The sequence below is a fragment of the Ovis canadensis genome, chromosome 18 (assembly GCF_042477335.2).
Source record: "Ovis canadensis isolate MfBH-ARS-UI-01 breed Bighorn chromosome 18, ARS-UI_OviCan_v2, whole genome shotgun sequence".
NCBI classification, from domain to species: Eukaryota; Metazoa; Chordata; class Mammalia; order Artiodactyla; family Bovidae; genus Ovis; species Ovis canadensis.
Window position 1 is genome coordinate 56,726,135 of NC_091262.1, and position 21,834 is coordinate 56,747,968.

General features: G+C 35.8%; 1 protein-coding gene across 3 annotated transcripts in view; it reads left to right on the forward strand.

Annotated features, from left to right (window-relative positions):
• Positions 1–21,834, forward strand: part of AKAP6 (A-kinase anchoring protein 6) — a 410,046-nt gene that overhangs the window by 351,488 nt on the left and 36,724 nt on the right. For all 3 annotated transcript variants that reach the window (XM_069559473.1, XM_069559474.1, XM_069559475.1), the window contains one exon: positions 2,479–2,694. In XM_069559473.1, coding sequence (XP_069415574.1) covers positions 2,479–2,694 — 216 coding nt within the window. The remainder of the gene's footprint in view (positions 1–2,478; positions 2,695–21,834) is intronic.

Sequence of the window (21,834 nt, forward strand, 5' to 3'; positions counted from 1 at the left end):
CACATTTGTGTAAAAAGAATGTAATTTTATCAATTATATCTCTTAGATGTAAAAAATTACTGAAAAATATGTTTCCATGTAAAATTCTCAGTGTTCCTCTCTCTCCTCTTTAAAGTAGTGTTATTTCTAAAGTGTGCATACAGGAGAAATTATTAATATAGAATATACACTGAGTTCTTTGGATATTTAAATTTTTTAAATTTGCAGAATTATGGAGACATAAAAATCTGATATTAAGTGTCAACAATTTTTAAGAACACCCAACACATGGTTTAAAACCCATCAACTGACTGGGGTTCAGATGTAGAGTGAGGATCATCTGGATACTTAAATACTGGATACATTCTAGATTCATATTAAAAGTTATGGCTAATCAGCATTGTGAAAATTTCCCTTAGCCACCTCACATGTCTGTTTCAGAACTCTGAAAACACCTGTGAGATGAATAAAGCCTGTTTGGGCTGCTTTGTAAATATCACCTAATGCGGCTGTGCTGACTAACACCACACATACCTTTATTGCCATCCCTGGCAAATTCTCATTCAGCTAAGAAACATCAGGACTCTTTGTTGGCTGTAGAAATGCAGTTATTATTTTAGGCAACTTAAAAGAGAATTTTGCAAGATCCAATTTGGCAGCATGGAACATCTCTTTTGATTTTCTAGCCCCCGCCCTTTTTTTAACAAATTAATGACAAGCACAAACAAAAAGTAAAATCTTCTATATATATATTCATAGAACTCTTTTGAAGCAATCCCAGTTGGCTATATTATTATATCATCTTGAAGTGTTGAACTTTGGGCGAAAAATTGACAGATATTAAGTGGACTTAATAGTTTGACTGGCTCAACAGTTGTTTTAGAGCAAGAGAGCAAATTGAAGGGTATGTGTGTATGTGTGAGAGAGAGAGAAGGAAATAGAGGGAAGGAGAGAAAGCATGTAAAAGAGAAAGTCAGCAGAATTGGAGGAGGAGATGGAAACAATGCCTGTTGCTTTGGTAGACTCTTTAAGTTTTATCTTTGATTGTGTAGGAGTTTCTCTCCACTCAGCATTGAGCTAATGAATAGTGTCAGTAAAGAAATTTGTCAGACCTGGTGGTTCTATCAGCAGTTATATAAGGAAAATAGTAATGAACCCTAGGAAAATAAATAAGGCTAAGTTCAAGAAACATAACTGAAAATGCTGTACTGGTATAAATTGGATAATAAAATTCCTGGTCATATTTTGCTATAAATAGAGGTGTGGGAATTTGTCATTCTCCTTATTTAAAATTCAGAAATATTAAAGGTACAGGGTTCTCTCATTACAGAAATAATAGAATTCCAGCTATTACTGAGTTAGGGTCGTTTAAATGGCTATAGCATGTATTATATCAATAAATGGAACATCTGTATGAAACGTCCACCTGCTGATCTACTACCACTCTGTGCACATTTCAGTGAACCGCACTTAATCATTTTAAGACTTCTTCTAATGAAGCCTTATCTAGATTAACATTTTAAGCACAAATACTTTCAGGCATTAAAACTCTAGCACTAAATTAAATTGCATTGTCTTGTTTACCCTTGTTGATTAATAAGCAATCTGTTAACTGTTAGAACAGTCCAATTGTAGCGGTAGAGGGAGATTAGTAATTCAGTGATGTTTGTGGATATAATCATCATTTCTCCTGAAGGCTTTGAATTAGAATATCACTTACACACTATCCGTAGGCAAAGAAAAGATACAATATTTTAAGACATGTTTGCCCACTATTTTGCTTGAATCATTCAGCTTAGGGTCACTGCAGTAATACAAATGCTTCTGGGGGCAAAATGTTATTTTGATGCATGCATATCCTTCTTAAATAGTGTGAATGTCTATTATAAGAAACACAGCAACTAACAAATAATGCAATAACCATCCTGTATCCTAATTTCTGTTTTCAAAACATTATTGCTTTGTTAATCAAGTTTTGGAAGAGAAATGTTGCTTACCATATTTTTTCAAATACTAGCTGTTATATATCAGTTTTTTTGCAATCTTATTTAACTTATTTCCAGTCTGTAGAAAAGTAAACTTTTAGCTGCAGAGAATCTAGGAGAAAATTTGGAAATATCTCATTTATTTTGGAGGACTTTTCTGTCTTTTGTGTTTTCTATGACCTTGAAGCAAAGCATGGCAATCTGTTTGGCATTCATATGACCTAAATGATTTATTTCATCAAGGTAATCACCTAGGTATCAAAGATGGACCCAACATTTTAGATGTAGAAATAAGTTTAAAAAGAGGAGGGGAGGAGGAGAAGAATGAGATGAAGCAAAAATCACTTAGGTAGAAGATATACAATCCAAAAGTAACCCCAGAGGCCTTATTATCCCATTTATTTGTGGTTGAGCATATCCCTACAATTTAAAATTATGGTGGAAGAGGATGTTGCATGTTTAAGGGAACTCTGTCCTGTAAATGCTCATGGAGTGGTCCCTCTTTGCATTGCAGTCCCTCTGTCGTGAAATCAAGCAGCGACGTCGCGGAGTGGCCTCCATCCTGCGTTTATGCCAACATCTTCTGGATGACCGGGAGACCTGCAACCTGAACGCAGACCACCAGCCCATGCAGCTGATCATTGTGAATCTTGAAAGACGGTGGGAAGCCATTGTCATGCAAGCTGTCCAGTGGCAAACACGGCTGCAAAAGAAGATGGGAAAGGAATCTGTGAGTGATAGTTTCTTTTTTAAATCATGATGCTCTCTCATTTTTCTCAGAAAAACATTCTTTCAGGACTTGGAAAATCTGTTCCTCTTAACAGTGGTTTTGCTAACTAAAGGAATAGTTATCTCCAACCTCTAAAAGAAACTCCATTTATCATAACACAGAAATTCATTTGCCTACTAGTAAGATGAATTTTAGTCTCATTGTCTTTTAGGGAAATCATATGGAGACTTCACTTAACTTTACCAAACTAAGCCATAAATTCTTTCAATCATTCCTTCACCAACAACATTGCTAATCATACAATACACCATGAAGGTTTTGCTAGGAGACAGCTTACCACTCTCAGAGCTTACAGAGCTGTGTGTATGCTCTACAGAGAAGGCAGTGAAGTAAAGTATGCCACTTGCCTTTTCTTTCCATGATAGGAATTCACACTGTCCATGTGTAAAACAGTCTCCATTGTTCCTGCTTAGAGCTCCTTCAAATAGAGATGCGTTGCTGAGAACTAGCAAGTTTCCTCTGAGAGTTTTAATGCAGTGCTCAAGGCAGAGGTATGGACTGCTTTTAGAATTTTCCAAATTGACTGTAAACTCAGGCTATTGCTAGATGAAGAAAAAATATATAACTAGAGTTGTTTTATTATAATATGGAATACACACTTATCCAGAAAACCTTCATATCCTTAAGGGAAAGGATTTATAGATAAAAAGATTGCATTCCCCAAAGGACCTTGAAGTTAGTGTCTGTTAGTTCAAGGCCTAATTCTCATGTTTGACTTACATAAGTGAAATATACAGATACATACATATATAGATACAATGGAAATTTTTTCTTGTGTATTTATATCATCAGTTCTATGTTTTCAGAGAGTCCAAGATTCAAAATTGAAAAATCAAATATTGCCACTGAATCAAATGTTGCCACTGAAAAATAGTCTTCTCCTATGAATTCTAATTTTAACAAAGCCTTAATATTTGCTATCTGATGTGTTTGTCATTGGGAACTGGGAACAGGAGAGACAGTGAATCAGTAAGCCTTCTCACTCTTTTTGCAACTGTAGTTACGTTGAATCTAGGGGATGATTTTATCATTAATAGTTCACTTCAAGTGTTTTGTGCTGAAGTTGCTAAATTTCTTAAGACGTCCAGATTATTACCAGCAATCAGATTCTATATAATTGGATGTCTTTTCTTAAAATGACCTGTCTGTTGTGAAGCTATTTAGTTAGAGTTCTTTCTTTTCTTTCTTCTTTTTTTTGTAAAAGAGGTTATTTTTTATCTATAGTTTGAAACATCTAAGCATAGTAGTGACCATAATAAAGTTTACATAAAAACCAATTGCCCCTGGAGAAGCATTCAGGCTGCTTTGGAGGAGACAGAACTGTTTATTTGGAGATTTACTTGAAATCATATGATCAGGGATGCAGGAGTGGACCTCTGCAAACTAGCTGTGGACATTTTTATCCTACTTCTGTGGTATAGGTAAGCTTTAGCTTTGAAATATTGGCTGCTTTTTAGAGGCTCAAGCTACTACAGAGAGGTAGATAAACATTACAGGTGGACCAAATCTCCCCTTTTCTGTAGGTTGAATGCTGGATGTGTAAGTTTTCTGGAATCCTGAGGTAGCAAATAAGGTCCTCTGTGCTAAACAAGTGGACAGTCCCTCGAGAAAGGGAGAGAAGAGTAGCAAGCGGCACTAATGTCAACAAGGCAGTGAATACCATGTACCTCAAAATGTTGGAACTATTTCTGACTTCTTTCTGATCTCTGTTGGTTGGGTAAAGAGTCCAGGTTGCTTTGTTGAGCAAACAAGTATTTCACCCATGTGGAGGCTGCCTTTGAAGAGACTCAGAAGCCTCTAAGTGGTCTGTTTCTTTTTCATCCTGTGTTGCTGCACCTATGCCATCCTCTACTGTGCACAGGAACGTTCAGTGCTGTATTTCCAGGGTCTGGGGCACACCCGCATATAGTAGATTTTAATAGACATTTGCTAAATAAATGAACACACTCTTCAATTTCATAATTTTCTTTCATTCTGGCATTTGGTCTAGAGTTACTATATTAAGTCTCAGTGTTCATATTCTCAAAAAAATGGCTTTGAGTATGATGTTCCTATTTGAGTATTTCACTTTCATGAGATCACCAAGCAGATGACTTTTAACCTTTGTTCTTGAAGGTAGGGTCAGTTTTTCCAGGTTCTAAGATATAATGTGAAGTCCCCCATGGTATTCTCTTTTCAAGTTATTTCTGAAGGAAATTCTCTGTGAGGTATTGAATGAAGTCATTCTGAAAGTGCAGGCTAGGTTCTGGCACTTAGAATTAGAGGCTCTAACTCTGTCTCTGTATTGTAGAATTTTCCTAATCAGTCACTTTGGAAATAGCTTGTATAAGAGATGTCACCTAATCGTCTGTCCAGTACTCCTCATTTTTCATGTCACTTCTATTTGTGTGATAATTTAATTACTGTTGATCTTCTCCACTAGTCTGAAGAAAACAGCCACATTTCAATTTCTCCTCACCTTTACATTCCTAAAAACCCCACATAGCATGTAGGACTTAACAGGTACTCTAGAATTTGTTAAACAAATGAATTTTCTCTAAGTGATACTCAATAATAATCAGTGTTAGAGATTGATAGGTAAGCAAGACCTCTTCCTTTTCCAGAAAATATGTAGTTAGTGCAAATATACAAAGAACAATAATGTTAGGTCTCTTGAGAGAATTACTGGCTTCAAGTTTAGAGTTAATATTGACAAAATATGGAAAATCTTCCCTTAATATTCAGAAAAATTCAGATAAAAGTAAAAATGTCAATTAAGTAAGCTTCTCTAATTCTCCTAACTAGGTAAACAGTTCTCTCTCTCTTTTTAACTGGAAGAAAGCAAGAGATCTTTTATTAAATTCTGGGAGTTAAAACAGACAAAACTCAAAAGCATCTTTCTCACTTATCATCGAGATGTGAAATTACATGATTATTTGACCAACTCCACTTTGTTCTTTCTACATTCAAGCTCTTTTCACAGACTTACTTTGGATTATTTTGTGTTACTTATAAAAATAATCTCCGTGTATACTTTTTATACTGTAATACTAATTTTCATTTAAATCATATGTTTTTATTTATCATCTCCTCCTTTTTTTCTTTATGAACTAAAGAAGCTTGAATTTTGTTGCTTTGACTTCTTTATATGATTAAGGCTTTACATTTTGGTCAACTGTACCATCTGCCTGTATTACCTTAGAGTATCCCATTTTCCAAAATATTGTTCTGAATTTGTGATGTATTTATTATAGAGGACTAAGATTTTTATTATTGGAACAGTTTGAATTTCACTTCCTACAACAGATACAAATTAAAATATATGAGACAATCCATGAAAACAATACAAATCCATATCAGTATAAATCTACTCAGAATAATCTATAATAATTTACAAATCCAGTCAGAATAATCTTTAGCAAGGGGAAGATAACTCCTTCAGTTCAGTCACTCAGTCGTGCCTGACTCTTTGCAACCCCATGGATTACGGCATGCCAGGTTTCCCTGTACAACATCAACTCCCAGAGCTTACTCAAGACAGGTCCATCAAGTCAGTGATGCCATCCAACCATCTCATCCTCTGTCGTCCCCTTCTCCTCTGCCTTCAATCTTTTCTAGCATCAGGATCTTTTCCAATGAGTCAGTTCTTTGCATCAGGTGGACAAAGTATTGGAGTTTCAGCTTTAACATCAGTCCTTCCAATGAACACCCAGGACTGATCTCCTTTAGGATGGACTGGTTAGATCTCCTTGCAGTCCAAGGAACTCTCAAGAGTCTTCTCCACCACCACAGTTCAAAAGCATCAGTTCTTCAGTGCTCAGCTTTCTTTATAGCCCAACTCTCACATCCATACATGACTACTGGAAAAACCATACCTTTAACTAGAGGGACCTTTGTTGGCAAAATAATGTCTCTGCTTTTTAGTATGCTGTCCAGGTTAGTCAGAACTTTTCTTCCAAGGAGCAAGTGTCTTTTAATTTCATGGCTGCAGTCACTGTCTGCAGTGATTTTGGAGCCCATCAAAATGAAGTCTGTCACTGTTTCCATTGTTTCCCTATCTATTTGGCATGAAGTGATGCTGTCTGTAAGAGCAATATTGCATAGGAACCTAGAATGTTAGGTCCATGAATTGAGGCAAATTGGAAGTGGTCAAACAGGAGATGGCAAGAGTGAACATTGACATTTTAGGAATCAGCAAACTAAAATAGACTGGAATGGGTGAATTTAACTCAGACGACCATTATGTCTACTACTGTGGGCAAGAATCCCTTAGAAGAAGTGGAGTAGCCATCATAGTCAACAAAAAAGTCCGGAATGCAGTACTTGGATGCAATCTCAAAAATGACAGAATGATTTCTGTTCATTTCCAAGGCAAACCATTCAGTATGACAGTAATCCAAGTTTATGCCCTGACCAGTTATCCTGAAGAAGCTGACGTTGAATGGTTCTATGAAGACTACAAGACCTTCTAGAACCAACACCCAAAAAAGACGTCCTTTTCATTATAGGAGACTGGAATGCAAAAGTAGGAAGTCATAGGAGGAGTAGGAGTAATAGGCGAATTTGGCCTTGGAGTACAGAATGAAGCAAGGCAAAGGCTAATAGAGTTTTGCCAAGAGGACACACTGGTCATAGCAAACACCCTCTTCCAACAACACAAGAGAAGACTCTACACATGGACATCACCAGATGGTCAGCACCGAAATCAGATTGATTATATTCTTTGCAGCCAAAGATGGAGAAGCTCTATACAGTAAGCAAAAACAAGACTTGGAGCTGACTGTGGCTCAGATCATGAACTTATTGCCAAATTCAGAGTTAAACTGAAGAAAGTAGGTAAAACCACTAGACCATTCAGGTATGACCTGAATCAAATCCTTTATGATTTTTTTTTCCTTTAAATTTTTTTTAAATTTTTTATATTTTTAAACTTATTTATTTTAATTGGAGGCTAATTACTTTACAATATTGTAGTGGTTTTGCCATACATTGACATGAATCAGCCATGGGTGTGCATGTGTTCCCCATCTTGAACCCCCGCCCACTTCCCTCCCCATCCCATCCCTCAGGGTCATCCCAGCGCACCAGCCCTGAGCACCCTGTCTCATGCATCAAACCTGGACTGGCAAATCCCTTATGATTATATGGTAATCCCTTATGATTATATAGAAATTGATTAAAGTGATTAGATCTGATAGAATGCCTGAAGAACTATGGATGGAGGTTTGTGATACTGTACAGGAGGCAGGGATCAAGACCATCTCCAAGAAAAATAAATGCAAAAAGGCAAAATGGCTGTCTGAGGAGGCCTTACAAATAGCTGTGAATAGAGGAGAAGTGAAAGACAAAGGAGAAAAGGAAAGATATATCCATTTGAATGAGAGTTCCAAAGAATAGCAAGGAAAGAGATAAGAAAGCCTTCTTCAGTGATCAGTGCAAAGAAATAGAGGAAAACAATAGAATGGAAAAGTCTGGAGATAGCTTCAAGAAAATTAGAGATACCAAGGGAACATTTCATGCAAAGATGGGTACAATAATAGTCCAAATTTGTATGGACCTAACAGAAGCAGAAGATATTAAGAGGTGGCAAGAATACACGGAAGAACTATACAAAAAGATCTTCATGGCCCAGATAATCACGATGGTGTGATCACCAACCTAGAGCCAGACATTCTGGAATGTGAAGTCAAGTGGGCCTTAGGAAGCATCAGTACGAGCAAAGCTAGTGGAAGTGATGAAATTCCAGGTGAGTTATTTCAAATCCTTAAAGATGATGCTGTGAAAGTGCTGCACTCAATATGCCAGCAAATTTGGAAAACTCAGCAGTGGCCACGGGACTGGAAAAGGTCAGTTTTCATTCCAATCCCAAAGAAAGGCAATGCCAAAGAATGCTCAAACTACCACACAATTGCACTCAGCTCACACACTAGCAATGTAATGCTCAAAATTCTCTAAGCCAGGATTCAACAATACATGAACCGTGAACTTCAGATGTTCAAATTGGATTTATAAAAGGCAGAGAAACCAGAGATCAAATTGAAAACATTTGTTGGATCATCTAAAAAGCAAGAGTGTTCCAGAAAAATATCTATTTCTGCTTTATTGACTATGCCAAAGCCTTTGATTGTGTGAATCACAATAAACTGTGGAACATTCTGAAAGAGATGGGAATACCAGACCACCTGACCACCACCTGACCTCACCTCTTGAGAAACTGATAAGCAGGTTAGGAAGCAACAGTTAAAACTGGACATGGAACAACAGACTGGTTCCAAATAGGAAAGGAGTATGTCAAGTATATTGTCACCCTGCTTGTTTAACTTATATGCAGAGTACATCATGAGAAATGTTGGGCTGTGTGAAGCATAAGCTGTAGTCAAGATTGCCAGGAGAAATATGAATAACCTTTGATATGCAGATGACACCACCCTTATGGCAGAGAGTGAAGAAGAACTAAAGAACCTTTTGATGAAAGTAAAGGGGAAGAGTAAAAATGTTGGCTTAAAAGTCAACATTCAGAAAACTAAGATCATGGCATCTGGTCCCATCACTTCATGGCAAATAGATGGGGAAACAATGGAAACAGTGACAGACTTTAATTTTGGGGGCTCCAAAATCACTGCAGACAGTGACTGCAGCCATGAAATTAAAAGACACTTGCTCCTTGGAAGAAAAGTTCTGACTAACCTGGACAGCATACTAAAAAGCAGAGACATTACTTTGCCAACAAAGGTCCCTCTAGTTAAAGGTATGGTTTTTCCAGTAGTCATGTATGGATGTGAGAGTTGGACTATAAAGAAAGCTGAGCACTGAAGAACTGATGCTTTTGAACTGTGGTGGTGGAGAAGACTCTTGAGAGTTCCTTGGACTGCAAGGAGATCTAACCAGTCCATCCTAAAGGAGATCAGTCCTGGGTGTTCATTGGAAGGACTGATGTTGAAGCTGAAACTCCAATACTTTGTCCACCTGATACAAAGAACTGACTCATTGGAAAAGTCCTTGATGCTGGGAAAGATTGAAGGCAGAGGAGAAGGGGATGACAGAGGATGAGATGGTTGGATGGCTTCACCAACTCAATGGACAGGAGTTTGAGTAAACTCCAGGTGATGGACAGAGAGGCCTGGAATGCTGCAGTTCATGGGGCTGCAAAGAGTTAGACATGACTAAGCAACTGAACTGAACTGATCAGACCGGATGCCATGATCTTAGTTTTCTGAATGTTGAGTTTTAGGCCAGCTTTTTCACTCTCTTCTTTCACTTTCATCAAGAGGCTCTTTAGTTCTTCTTTGCACTTTAGTTCCTCTAAAAGTGTCTTTTAATTTTAATTCTGCCATCTGTGTATCTGAGGTTATTGATATTTCTCCAGGCAATCTTGATTCCAGCTTGTGCTTCATTCTTGATAACTCCTTGATGGAAGCCATAGACCTCTTCCTCTAAAAAGATATAGGCAGTCTCCCACTTCCAGCCAGGATAGGGTAAAGGATCAGTACCCTTATACCTGAAATAATTTAAAAACTGGACAGAAACCAGAATTTCAAGACCTTGAATACCAGGCAGTGAAGAGATGTGAAATGATTGAAGTGATACTCTGGTTACTCAAATTTCTGCCTAGAGAGAATTTCCAGGTCGCTGTGTACATAGAAGAAATCCTTGCGTAGCCTGCATTCTCCCTGGATTGAGAAGACAGGTCTGGGAGTCCAATGAGGATAGGGCAGCTACAATTGCTACAGGTATATAACAGAGAGGAGAGAGCTGCACAGAGAGATGGCTCTAGAGCTATCAGAGCGATCCTCTTAAGTCTTCAGAGATGGAACCCCTTGAAAAAATTAGAAGGAACAATCCCTGAAGCTCACACACAGCTGGGAATAGTTCCTTTTCCTATCAGTCACAGTAGAAACCCTTATCAATCACAGGGCCTGTGACAGAGTACTAAGAACAGTTTTGCATTTGTAATGCAAATTAGACTAAATGCTGTGTGTGTGTGTGTGTGTTTGTGTGTGTATGCACACGCACATGCTCAGTTTCTTCCTACTCTTTGTGACCCCATGGAGTGTAGCCTACTAAGCTCTTCTTTCCCAGTAAGAATACTGGAATAGGATGCCATTTTCTCCTCCAGGGGATCTTCCTGACCCAGTGATCAAACCTGCGTCTTCTGCATTGGCAGGTGGGTTTTTTTTTTTTTTTATCACTGAGCCACTTGGGAAGTCTTGCCCAACAAAACCAATACAGTATTGTAAAGTAAAAATAAATAAATAAATAATAAAGAGTGGGGGAAAAAAACTGAAAAGATCAAACTCTTTAAAAGTAATTTAACTATATCTAAGTACAACACTCAAGAATGCTTATTGGCATCTGAGTATCCAGCATCCAGTAAGGTAGAATTTGCAGTATCTGCCATCCAGTTAAAAACTATCAGCATACATGTTTATTCCTATGGCTATTTCATATTGATATATGGCAGAAATCAAACCAATATTGTAAAGCAATTATCCTTCAATTAAAAATAAATAAATTCTTTTTAAAAAGCTACCAGCATGCAAAGAAGAAGTAAAATATATTTGATAATGAGGAGAAAAATTCAATCAATAGAAGCAGATACAGAAATGACAAATTATAGAGTTAATAAAGAACATTAAAAGTTATTTTACTTGCATTCCATATGTTCAAGGAACTAGAAAATATATTGAGCTTATTAAGGAGAGACATTGAAAATATCTGTCTAAAATCAAACTTCTACAGATGAAAACTATAATAACTGAGATGAAAAATACACTGGATAGTATTAGCAATCAATTAGACATTGCACAAGCAGCAATTTATAAATCTGAAAACATAACAACAGAAACTGTCAGAAATGAAACAGACAGGAAAAAAGCCAAAAAGATAGCGTAAGTGAGCTGTGAGATAACTTCAGGCAGATTAGTATATATCTAATGGAATCATTAAATTCAAAAAAATTGAAATCATTTCAAGCATCTTTTCTGATCACAATGTGGTATTATTAGATGTCAACTATAGGAAAAAATATTAAAAATACAAACATATGGAGGCTAAACAACACTCTTCTGAATAACCATCAAATCACAGAAGACATCAAAGGAAATCAAAATGTGCATAGAAACAAATGAAAATGAAAAATGACAACCTATGGGATTCAGTAAAAGCAGTGCTAAGCAAAAGGTTCATAGTAATACAAGCTTACCTCAAGAAACAAGAGAAAAATCAAATAAATAACCTAACTTTGCACCTAAAGCAACTAGAAAAAGAAGAAATGAAGAACCCCAGGGTGAGTAGAAGGAAAAAAAAAATCATAAAAATTAGGGCAGAAATATATGAAAAAGAAACAAAGGAGACTATAGCAAAAATCAACACAACTAAAAGCTGGTTCTTTGAGAAGATAAATAAAATAGACAAACCATTAGCCAGATTCATCAGGGAAAAAAGGGAGAAGAATCAAATCAACAAAATTATAAAGGAAAATGAAGAAATCGCAACAGACAACACAGAAATACAAAGGATCATAAGAGACTACTATCAGCAACTTGGAAAAAATGGATGGATTCTTAAAAAAGTATAACCTTCCAAAACTGAACCAGGATGAAATAGAAAATCTTAACAGATTCATCACAAGCATGGAAATCCAAACTGTAATAAAAAAAATCTTCCAGCAAACAAAAGCCCAGGACCAGATGGTTTCACAGGCAAATTCTACAAAAAATTTAGAGACACGCTAACACCTATCCTACTCAAACTCTTCCAGAAAATTGCAGAGGAAGGTAAACTCCCAAACTCATTCTATGAGACCACCATCACTCTAATACCAAAACCAAAAAAGATGCCACCAAAAAAGAAAACAGACCAATGTCACTGATGAACATAGATGCAAAAATCCTCAACAAAATTCTAGCAAACAGAATCCAACAGCATTTTTAAAAGATCATACATCATAACCAAGTGGGCTTTATCCCAGGGATGCAAGGATTCTTCAATATTCACAAAATCAATCAATGTGGTACACCACAGTAACAAATTGAGAGATAAAAACCATATGATTATCTCAATAGATGCAGAGAAAGCCTTTGACAAAACTCAACACCCATTTATGATAAAAATTCTCCAGAAAGCAGGCATAGAAGAAACATAACTCAACATAATAAAAGCCATATATGATAAACTCACAGCAAACATTATCCTTAATGGTGAAAAATTGAAAGCATTTCCCCTAAAGTCAGGAACAAGACAAGGGTGCCCACTCTCACCACCACTATTCAACATAGTTTTGGAAATTTTAGCCACAGCAGTCAGAGAAGAAAAAGAAATAAAAGGAATCCAGATTGGAAAAGAAGAAGTAAAACTCTCACTGCTTGCAGATGACATGATCCTCTACATAGAAAACCCTAAAGAATCCACCAGAAAATTACTAGAGCTAATCAATGAATATAGTAAAGTTGCAGGATATAAAATTAATACACAGATGGAGAAATATACCATGTTCATGGATTGGAAGAATCAATATAGTAAAGATGAATATACTACCAGAAACAATCTATAGATTCAGTGAAATCCTTATCAGGCTACCAATGGTATTTTTCACAGAACTAGAACAAATAATTTCACAATTTGTATGGAATTACAAAAAAAAACCTCGAATAGCCAAAGCAGTCTTGAGAATGAAGAATGGAACTGGAGGAATCAACCTGCCTGACTTCAGACTATGCTACAAAGCTACAGTCATCAAGACAATATGGTACTGGCACAAAGACAGAAATATAGATCAATGGAACAAAATAGAAGGCTCAGAGATAAATCCACACACCTATGGACACCTTATCTTTGACAGAGGGGGAAAGAATATACAATGGAGAAAAGACAATCTCTATAACAAGTGGTGCTGGGAAAACTGGTCAACCACCTGTAGAAAAATGAAACTAGAACACTTTCTAACACCATATACAAACATAAACTCAAATTGGATTAAAGATCTAAATGTAAGACCAGAAGCTATAAAACTCCTAGTGGAAAACATAGGCAAAACACTCTCTGACATAAATCACAGCAGGATCCTCTATGACCCACCTCCCAGAGTAATGGAAATAAAAGAAAAAATAAACAAATGGGACCTAGTTAAACTTAAAGGCTTTTGAACAATGAAAGAAACTATAAGTAAGGTGAAAAGGCAGCCTTCAGAATGGGAGAAAATAATAGCAAATGAAGTAACTGACAAAGACTCTCTATAATATACAAGCAGCTCATGCAGTGTAATACCAGAAAAATAAACAACCCAATCAAAAAATGGGCCAAAGAACTAAACAGACATTTCCTCAGAGAAGACATACAGATGGCTAACAAACACATGAAAAGATGCTCAACATCACTCATTATCAGAGAAATGCAAATCAAAACCACAAACAGGTACCATCTCATGCCAGTCAGAATGGCTGCTATCAAAAAGTCTACAAACAATAAATGCTGGAGAACGTGTGGAGAAAAGGGAACCCACTTACACTGTTGGTGGGAATGCAAACTAGTATGGGCTTCCCAGATGGCTCAGAGGTTAAAGCATCTGCCTGCCATCTGGGAGACCTGGGTTCAATCTCTGGGTCAGGAAGATCCCCTGGAGAAGGAAATGGCAACCCACTCCAGTATTCTTGCCTGGAGAATCTCATGGATGGAGGAGCCTGGTGGGCTACAGTCCATGGGGTCGCAAAGAGTCGGACATGACTAAGCAACTTCACTTTCTCAGCCACTATGGAGAACAGTGTGGAGAAAAAAACTGGAAGTGGAACTGCCATATGACACAGCAATCCCACTGCTGGGCAGACACATCAAGGAAAGCAGAATTGAAAGAGAAATGTGTACCCCAATGTTCTTCACAGCACTGTTTACAATATCTAGGACATAGAAGTAACCTAGATGTCCATTGGCAAATGAATGGATAAGAAAGTTATGGTACATATACACAATAGAATATTACTCAGCTATTAAAAAGAACCCACTTGAATCAGTTCTAATGAGGTGAATGAAACTGGAGTCTATTATACAGAGTTAAGTAAATCAGAAAGAAAGACACCAATATAGTATATTAACACATATATATGGAATTTAGAAAGATGGTAACAATGACCTTATATGCGAGACAGCAAAAGAGACACAGATGAAAAGAACAGACTTTTGGACTCTGAGGGAAAAGGCAAGGGTGGGATGATTTGAGAGAATAGCATTGAAATATGTATATTACCATATGTGAAATAAATGATCAGTCCAAGTTCGATGTATGAAACAAGGCATTCAAAGCTGGTGCACTTGGACAACCCAGAGGGATGGGATAGGGAGGGAGGTGGGAGGGGGTTCTGGATGGGGGACACATGTACACCCATGGCTGATTCATGTCAATGTATGGCAAAAACCACCACAATATTGTATAGTAATTAGCCTCCAATTAAAATAAATAAAATTTTTTTAAAAAAGGAAAGAGGGGCAAACAATTTTTGAAGAAACAATGACCAGAATTTTCCAAATTTGATGAAAACTATAAACCGACAGATCCAGAAAGTCAACAAACTTTAAGCCCAGGAAACTTGAAAAAGACTACAACAGTGATAAGAAAAATATCTTCAAAGTATCTGGCATGGTGGATGGGGAATACATTATATACAGAAGCATAAGAAGAAAGAGTTCTTGCATACATTTTTCAGAAATAATTAAAGTCAGAAGACAGTGGAACAACATTTTTAAAGTATTGGAAGAAAATAACTCAGAATTTCACACAGAAAATGCTCTTTTAAAAGTAAGACAAAAATAGTTTTCAGCTATCAAAACTTTAAAAAAAAATCATCATCAAAAAACAATCAGCAGAACTGCCAGAAATGTTAAAGGAAATCCTTTCACGAAAAAAGAAAATGGTATCAGTAGAAACCTGAGTCACAAAAAGAAACAAAAAGCACTGGAAACATTTATTGTGTGGGTTAAAATGAAATTTATTTCATCTTATTTAAATTTCTTTAAATGATAATAGGTTGTTGAAAGCAAATGAACTCTGGGAATTGGTGAAGGACAGGGAGGCCTGGCATGTGGCAATTCATGGGGTTGCAAAGAGTTGGACATGACTGAGCGACTGAACTGAACTGAACTGAAGGGATTTATTAATATAAGACACGTAGAAGTAAAATATATAACAAAAATATCACCAAGTCCAGGAAATAGAATTATACTTTTGTATGTATGGTTCTTATATCAAGTGTAGTGGTATAGAATCACTTAAATATAGATAAAATATATACTCTGACTCTTTAAAAACAGAAGGCGCTATAAGAAATAGGTCAACAAAGGAAAGGAAATCATTTTAAAAAATCTCATACAATGCAGAGAAAGAGGAAAACTGGGAGTGAAGAATAGATATAATTGATGAAAAATTGAACCAACTGCATTAATATTTTTGTTAAATATAAATGAATTAAAGACCTCAATTAAAAGGCAATAATTTCTACTTTGCATAAAAAATCAAGACTGAACTATATGATTCTATTTTAAGTATAAAGAAAAATCAAGTTAAAAGTAAAATGATGGAAAAATACATATTTAATACAATTAAAAGAGAGTTGGAGTGTCTACATTAATATTAAAACAATTAGAGTTTGGAGCAAATAATATTACAAGGTATAAAGAGGATATTTCTTAATAAATATGTTAATTAATCAAGAGAACATGCCATTCGTTACTAAATGTTTGTGCTCTAGGAACAAAACTTACAAATTCATAAATCCAAACTGACACAGTTACAAGAAGATAAGAATACACAGTTTGGGGCAGAGAGTCCAATACTTTTCTCAATAATTGTTAGCACAAGTAGACGGAAAATCAGTAAGAATATAAAAAACTGGAATAATACCATAAATCAATTTGACCCAATTGACATTTAAAACAGTCCATCCAATAATAGGAGAATATACACTCTTTTCAAGTGTACATAGGACATCTACCAAAATTGACTCTCTTCTGAGCTGTGGACAAGTCTCCGATTTTAAAAAATCCTCATTATATCCTGTTCTTGGGCTATAATGGAATTAGTATAGAGATAAATATTAGAAATATATTGGAGAAATCCTGAAATATTTGGAAACTAAATGCAAACTTATATATAAATCCTGGAACAAAGAAAAATGAAAAAGGGAAATTAGAGATTATTTTGAACTGAATAAAAATAAAAAATATTAAAGTTTGTACTAACCAAAATTTGCCACCAAAATAATAACCTTAATTTTCACCTTATGCAACTAGAGAAGGGCAGATTAAACACAAAGTAGAAGAATGGAAAAATAAAGTTTCAAGGAGAAATCACTGAAATTAAAAACAGAAGAAACAATAGAAAAAAGTTTATGAGAAAAAAAATTTTAGATTAGTGAAACTAATAAAGATCTAGAAGACTGAACAGGGACAGAGGAGAAAAAAATATCATTATCAGAAATAAGAGAAATCACTTCAGATTCTACTAATGTTGAATGAATATAAAGGAAATGCTATGAATAGTTTTCTAACATCAAATTCAATTATTTAGATAAAATATACAAATTCCTTAAAAGTTGCAGACTGTCGACATTTACTCAAAATGAAATACACAACCTGAATATCTGCTACATGACCATTAGTTTAAAATGTCCTTATAAAGAGAATTCCAGGCCTTGATAGCTTTATGGGTAAATTCTCCCAAATAGAGAAGTAAGAAATTGTACTTATTTTGTGCAAAATCTTCCAGAAAATTGAACAGGAAGAAATACTTCCCAACTCAACATTAGTCAAAGATATCTCTCATGAATATAGAAAAGATATTAAAATTTTATAAAATTATCAACAATGTATAAAGTAGATAACACATTATGACCATGTGAGTTATAGAAATGCACAAGTAGCTTAACATATGACAAAGATCAATGTAATTCACCATAATCAAATAGAAAGGAAAACTATATCCCAATGGGTGCAGAAAAAGCATTTGCCAAAATCTAACCTTCTTCCTGATATAAGCTCAGAATCCTAAGACTAAAGTAGGAGCTTCCTTAGCTTAATAAAGGGCATATGCAGTAATTTACAACTGACATCATACTTAATGGTAAAACACTGAATGCTTTTCTTCTAACATGGTATGTCCATTTTCACCCACTTCTGTTCACCATTGCATTGGAAATTTTAGCAAGTGCAATAAAGCAAGAAAAAGGAATTAAAGACATGCTGCTTAGAAATTAAGGAGCAAATATATTCATAAATTCTATGGTCATCTATGTAGAAAATGCTATAGAATCCCCTGAAATATCTAGAACTAACAAAGAATATAAGAAGACTGTAGGATACAAGATCAATATACTAATATAAGTTGTGTTTTTGTACTATTAATTAATAATCAAATTGAAATTGAAATCAATATCATTTACAATAGCAGCAAAAATATGAAAGGCTTAGGCATATATCTAACAAAAATATGGAAAACTGATACTCTGAAAACAAAATATTAAAGGAGTGATTAAAACTATACTATATATGCTATACTGTATTCATGGATCAGAAAAGGCACAGTATTATTCCTTAATCTTTTAAAAAAATTTATTGGAGTATAGCTGATTTACAGTGCATATTAGTTAGATTATTTTCTCGTAAGGGTTATGGCAGAATATTTACTAGAGATCCATGTGCTCTACAGTAGGTCGTTTTTGGTTATCTGACTTTTATATAGTAGTTTGGGTATATTCATCCCAAATTCCTAATTTACCCCTCTCCCAACATGTTTCCTCTCTGGTAAGCACAAGTTTGTTTTTAATATCTGCAAGGCTGTTTCTGTCTTATAAATAATTTCATTTGTATCATTTTTAATATTAGATTCCACATATGAGATATCATATTATATTTGTCTTTGTCTTAGTTCTCTTAATATGATGATCTCTAAGGCCTTCCATTGGAGAAGGCAATGGCACCCCACTCCAGTACTCTTGCCTGGAAAATCCAATGGATGGAGGAGCCTGGTAGGCTGCAGTCCATGAGGTCGCTAAGAGTTGGACGTGACTAAGTGACTTCACTTTCACTTTTCACTTTCATGCATTGGAGAAGGAAATGGCAACCCACTCCAGTGTTCTTGCCTGGAGAATCCCAGGGACAGAGGAGTCTGGTAGGAGGCCATCTATGGGGTCGCACAGAGTTGGACACAACTGAAGCGACTTAGCAGCAGCAGCAGCAAGGCCTTCCGTATTGCTGCAAATGGCATGATTTCATTCTTTTTATGGGTGAGTAATATTCCGTTGTGTGTGTGTGTGTGTGTGTATGTCTGTGTGTATATATACATATATATATACCACTTCTTCTTTATACATTAATCTGTTGATGGATATTTAGGTTGCTTCCATCTTGGCTGTGGTAAATAATGCTGCTCTGAACATTGGAGTGCATGTATCTTTTTGAATTACAGTTTCTTTGGGATATAATTTCTTGCCATTTTTTACCCCATAACTATTTTGGTAGGTTATCACATCATCCTGTATTATTGATTTATAGTCTTATTTTTTCTTGTCATTAGAATCTGCCTATAGTTCTTTTTAATTGAATATAAGAAGAATCATATAAACAAATGATAATACAATAGTTTTTATTAATGTACTATTTTCTATTAGTTGATCAGTCTTATGAATTTTTTGCATAATGTATTAAAGATCTAAAGACTCAAGCTTGAATTTAATTAGAGAATTATATTTGGAAGAAAATCCAGTGCTTTTTCCCACTCTTAGACATTGGCTCTTATATTTAAAAAAAGAAGAAGATGTGTTTTCATTGGAAGAAATAAAATTAAGTATTGGGATTATTTGGAAAAAATAAATCAAACAATGAGAAAAAATTGAATTAAAAAAGAAAGGCTTAAGAAGGTAAAATATGCTTTGAAAATTTTGAATAATGAAGTTCTGATTTTGGCATATATTATGAGTGAAATGCTTTGGATAAAGTCATCATGTCATCACTCAACATTTTTTACTCTAAAAGTACTTCTAAAAGTAACAGAATGAGTTTTATGCAAAATTCTTTTGAGTTTGCTGTTGAATCCAAAGAGAAGAATGAAGGGGAAAATGACCTGACATTTAATTTATGCATGAGGCTTAAATGGAAAAGTATTTTCAAAGTATTGCAAACATAAGGTTCTTCGGGTGTTAATTTGGAGATAAAGCTTGGGATCCTGTCATAAATATACGTGTTCTGCCAGTTTTTAAAATATCTTGGTATAGTCCCAGTACTCCCTTTCCCAAGTCAGTTTCTTTTATCATCTGCAGCATATGGATAGAGACTGTACCTATTTCAAAATACTCAAAATAAATCAAGACATACTGATATCTAAAAGGACAAAAGATATTCTGTGGTTCTCAGAAATCTGAGAATGTGATTCTTTTTAAAAAAGAAAACCTGGTGAAGATGCAAGTATCATTCTCAGTAAATGAAACTGGTTTGACAAAGTGTCAAATTGTATATATTGATGATGTTCCCAAATAATGTTCTAATTCATGCCTCAATTTTTGTGGAGAAATGTCCAGGAATCAATCATAGTAACTGAGGACACCACTGGCATTGAATAGGTAGATGGGGTGGGGTGACAACGGCATAGAACAATCTATGGCTTGTCTCCCACAAGCACAGTGGTGTCCCGATAGGAAATACTATAGGCTATAACCATTTCAGGTGCTCTTACCATCCCATTAACACTGGGGACAGATCTCTGTAAAATATTATTGATATTATGTTTATATTTATGTCTGTAAAGTATTCAGTATAGCTCTGCTTTTTTGTTGTTGTTTAGTCGCTAAGTCGGAGAAGGCAATGGCACCCCACTCCAGTACTCTTGCCTGGAAAATCCCATGGATGGAGGAGCCAGGTAGGTTGCAGTCCATGGGGTCGTGAAGAGTCGGACACGACTGAATGACTTCACTTTCACTTTTCACTTTCATGCATCGGAGAAGGAAATGGCAACCCACTCCAGTGTTCTTGCCTGGTGAATCCCAGGGATGGGGGAGCCTGGTGGGCTGCTGTCTATGGGGTCGCACAGTTGGACACGACTGAAGCAACTTAGCAGCAGCAGTTGCAGCAGTCGCTAAGTTGTGTCTGACTCTTTTGTGACCCCATGGACTGTAGCCCACCAGATTTCACTGTCCATGGGATTTCCCAGGCAAGAATACTGGAGTGGGTTGCCATTTCCTTCTCCATAGGATCTTTCCAACCCAAGGATGGAAGCTGCATTTCCTATACTGCAGGCAGATTTTTTTTTTTTAATCACTGAGCCCCTGGGGAAGTCCTATAGTTCTGCTTAGCCCTTTTCAAAGTGAAGTGAACCCAAACTTATATCTAAAGAGGAAGAAAACTTTTGTTTTTCTATCTCAGTTTCCTCCCCTGTCTAACTCATCCTATAAGGTCTCTGAATGGTCCCATCACTATTTTCTTAGCTAGAAGAAGTAGTCATCAATAGCAAATAAATCATCCTCGCTTTCCAAACAAACATTTTAGAAAGAAATATAATCTGGATTCTTTTGAAATACCTTTATTTTAGCAAGGGTACCTTTCAGTCCTTAGTGAATTTAGAGTTTTAAGTTTTTGTTCTTCACAAAATATATATTTCCTTTTGCCCTGTTGCTCCAGAGCTCCAGCACTGAAAACACAGAACCTTGTGTTCAGAGAACCCTGCATATTTATTGGCCTTGAAAGTATGCGACACATCTAGCCACATAATTGAAAATAATAAGGCCACGACAAATGGGATGGCCCCAGGGTAAAACACCCAAGGGATTCAATTGGTGTCACTTTGCATCAATGTCCATGCATCATGGTAATTGAGGTAACATAACCAATTACCACATTTTAATTAGAGTTCTAAGAACTTGAGAAAATTTGCAGTGATGAGACAGCTCACTTTAAAAAAGAGAAAAAGCAAAGGAAGATAGAAAGAATGAAAGAAAATGGGGCAAATCCCATATATTTTGTTACCGAAGCTTGTTTCTTGGAAGCAGAGGTTACATAAAATGAAGTTTTGAGAGTGTTCTTTATATCTGAAGCTTTTTCTATCTCTCAGTCTTAGTATTTGATGAT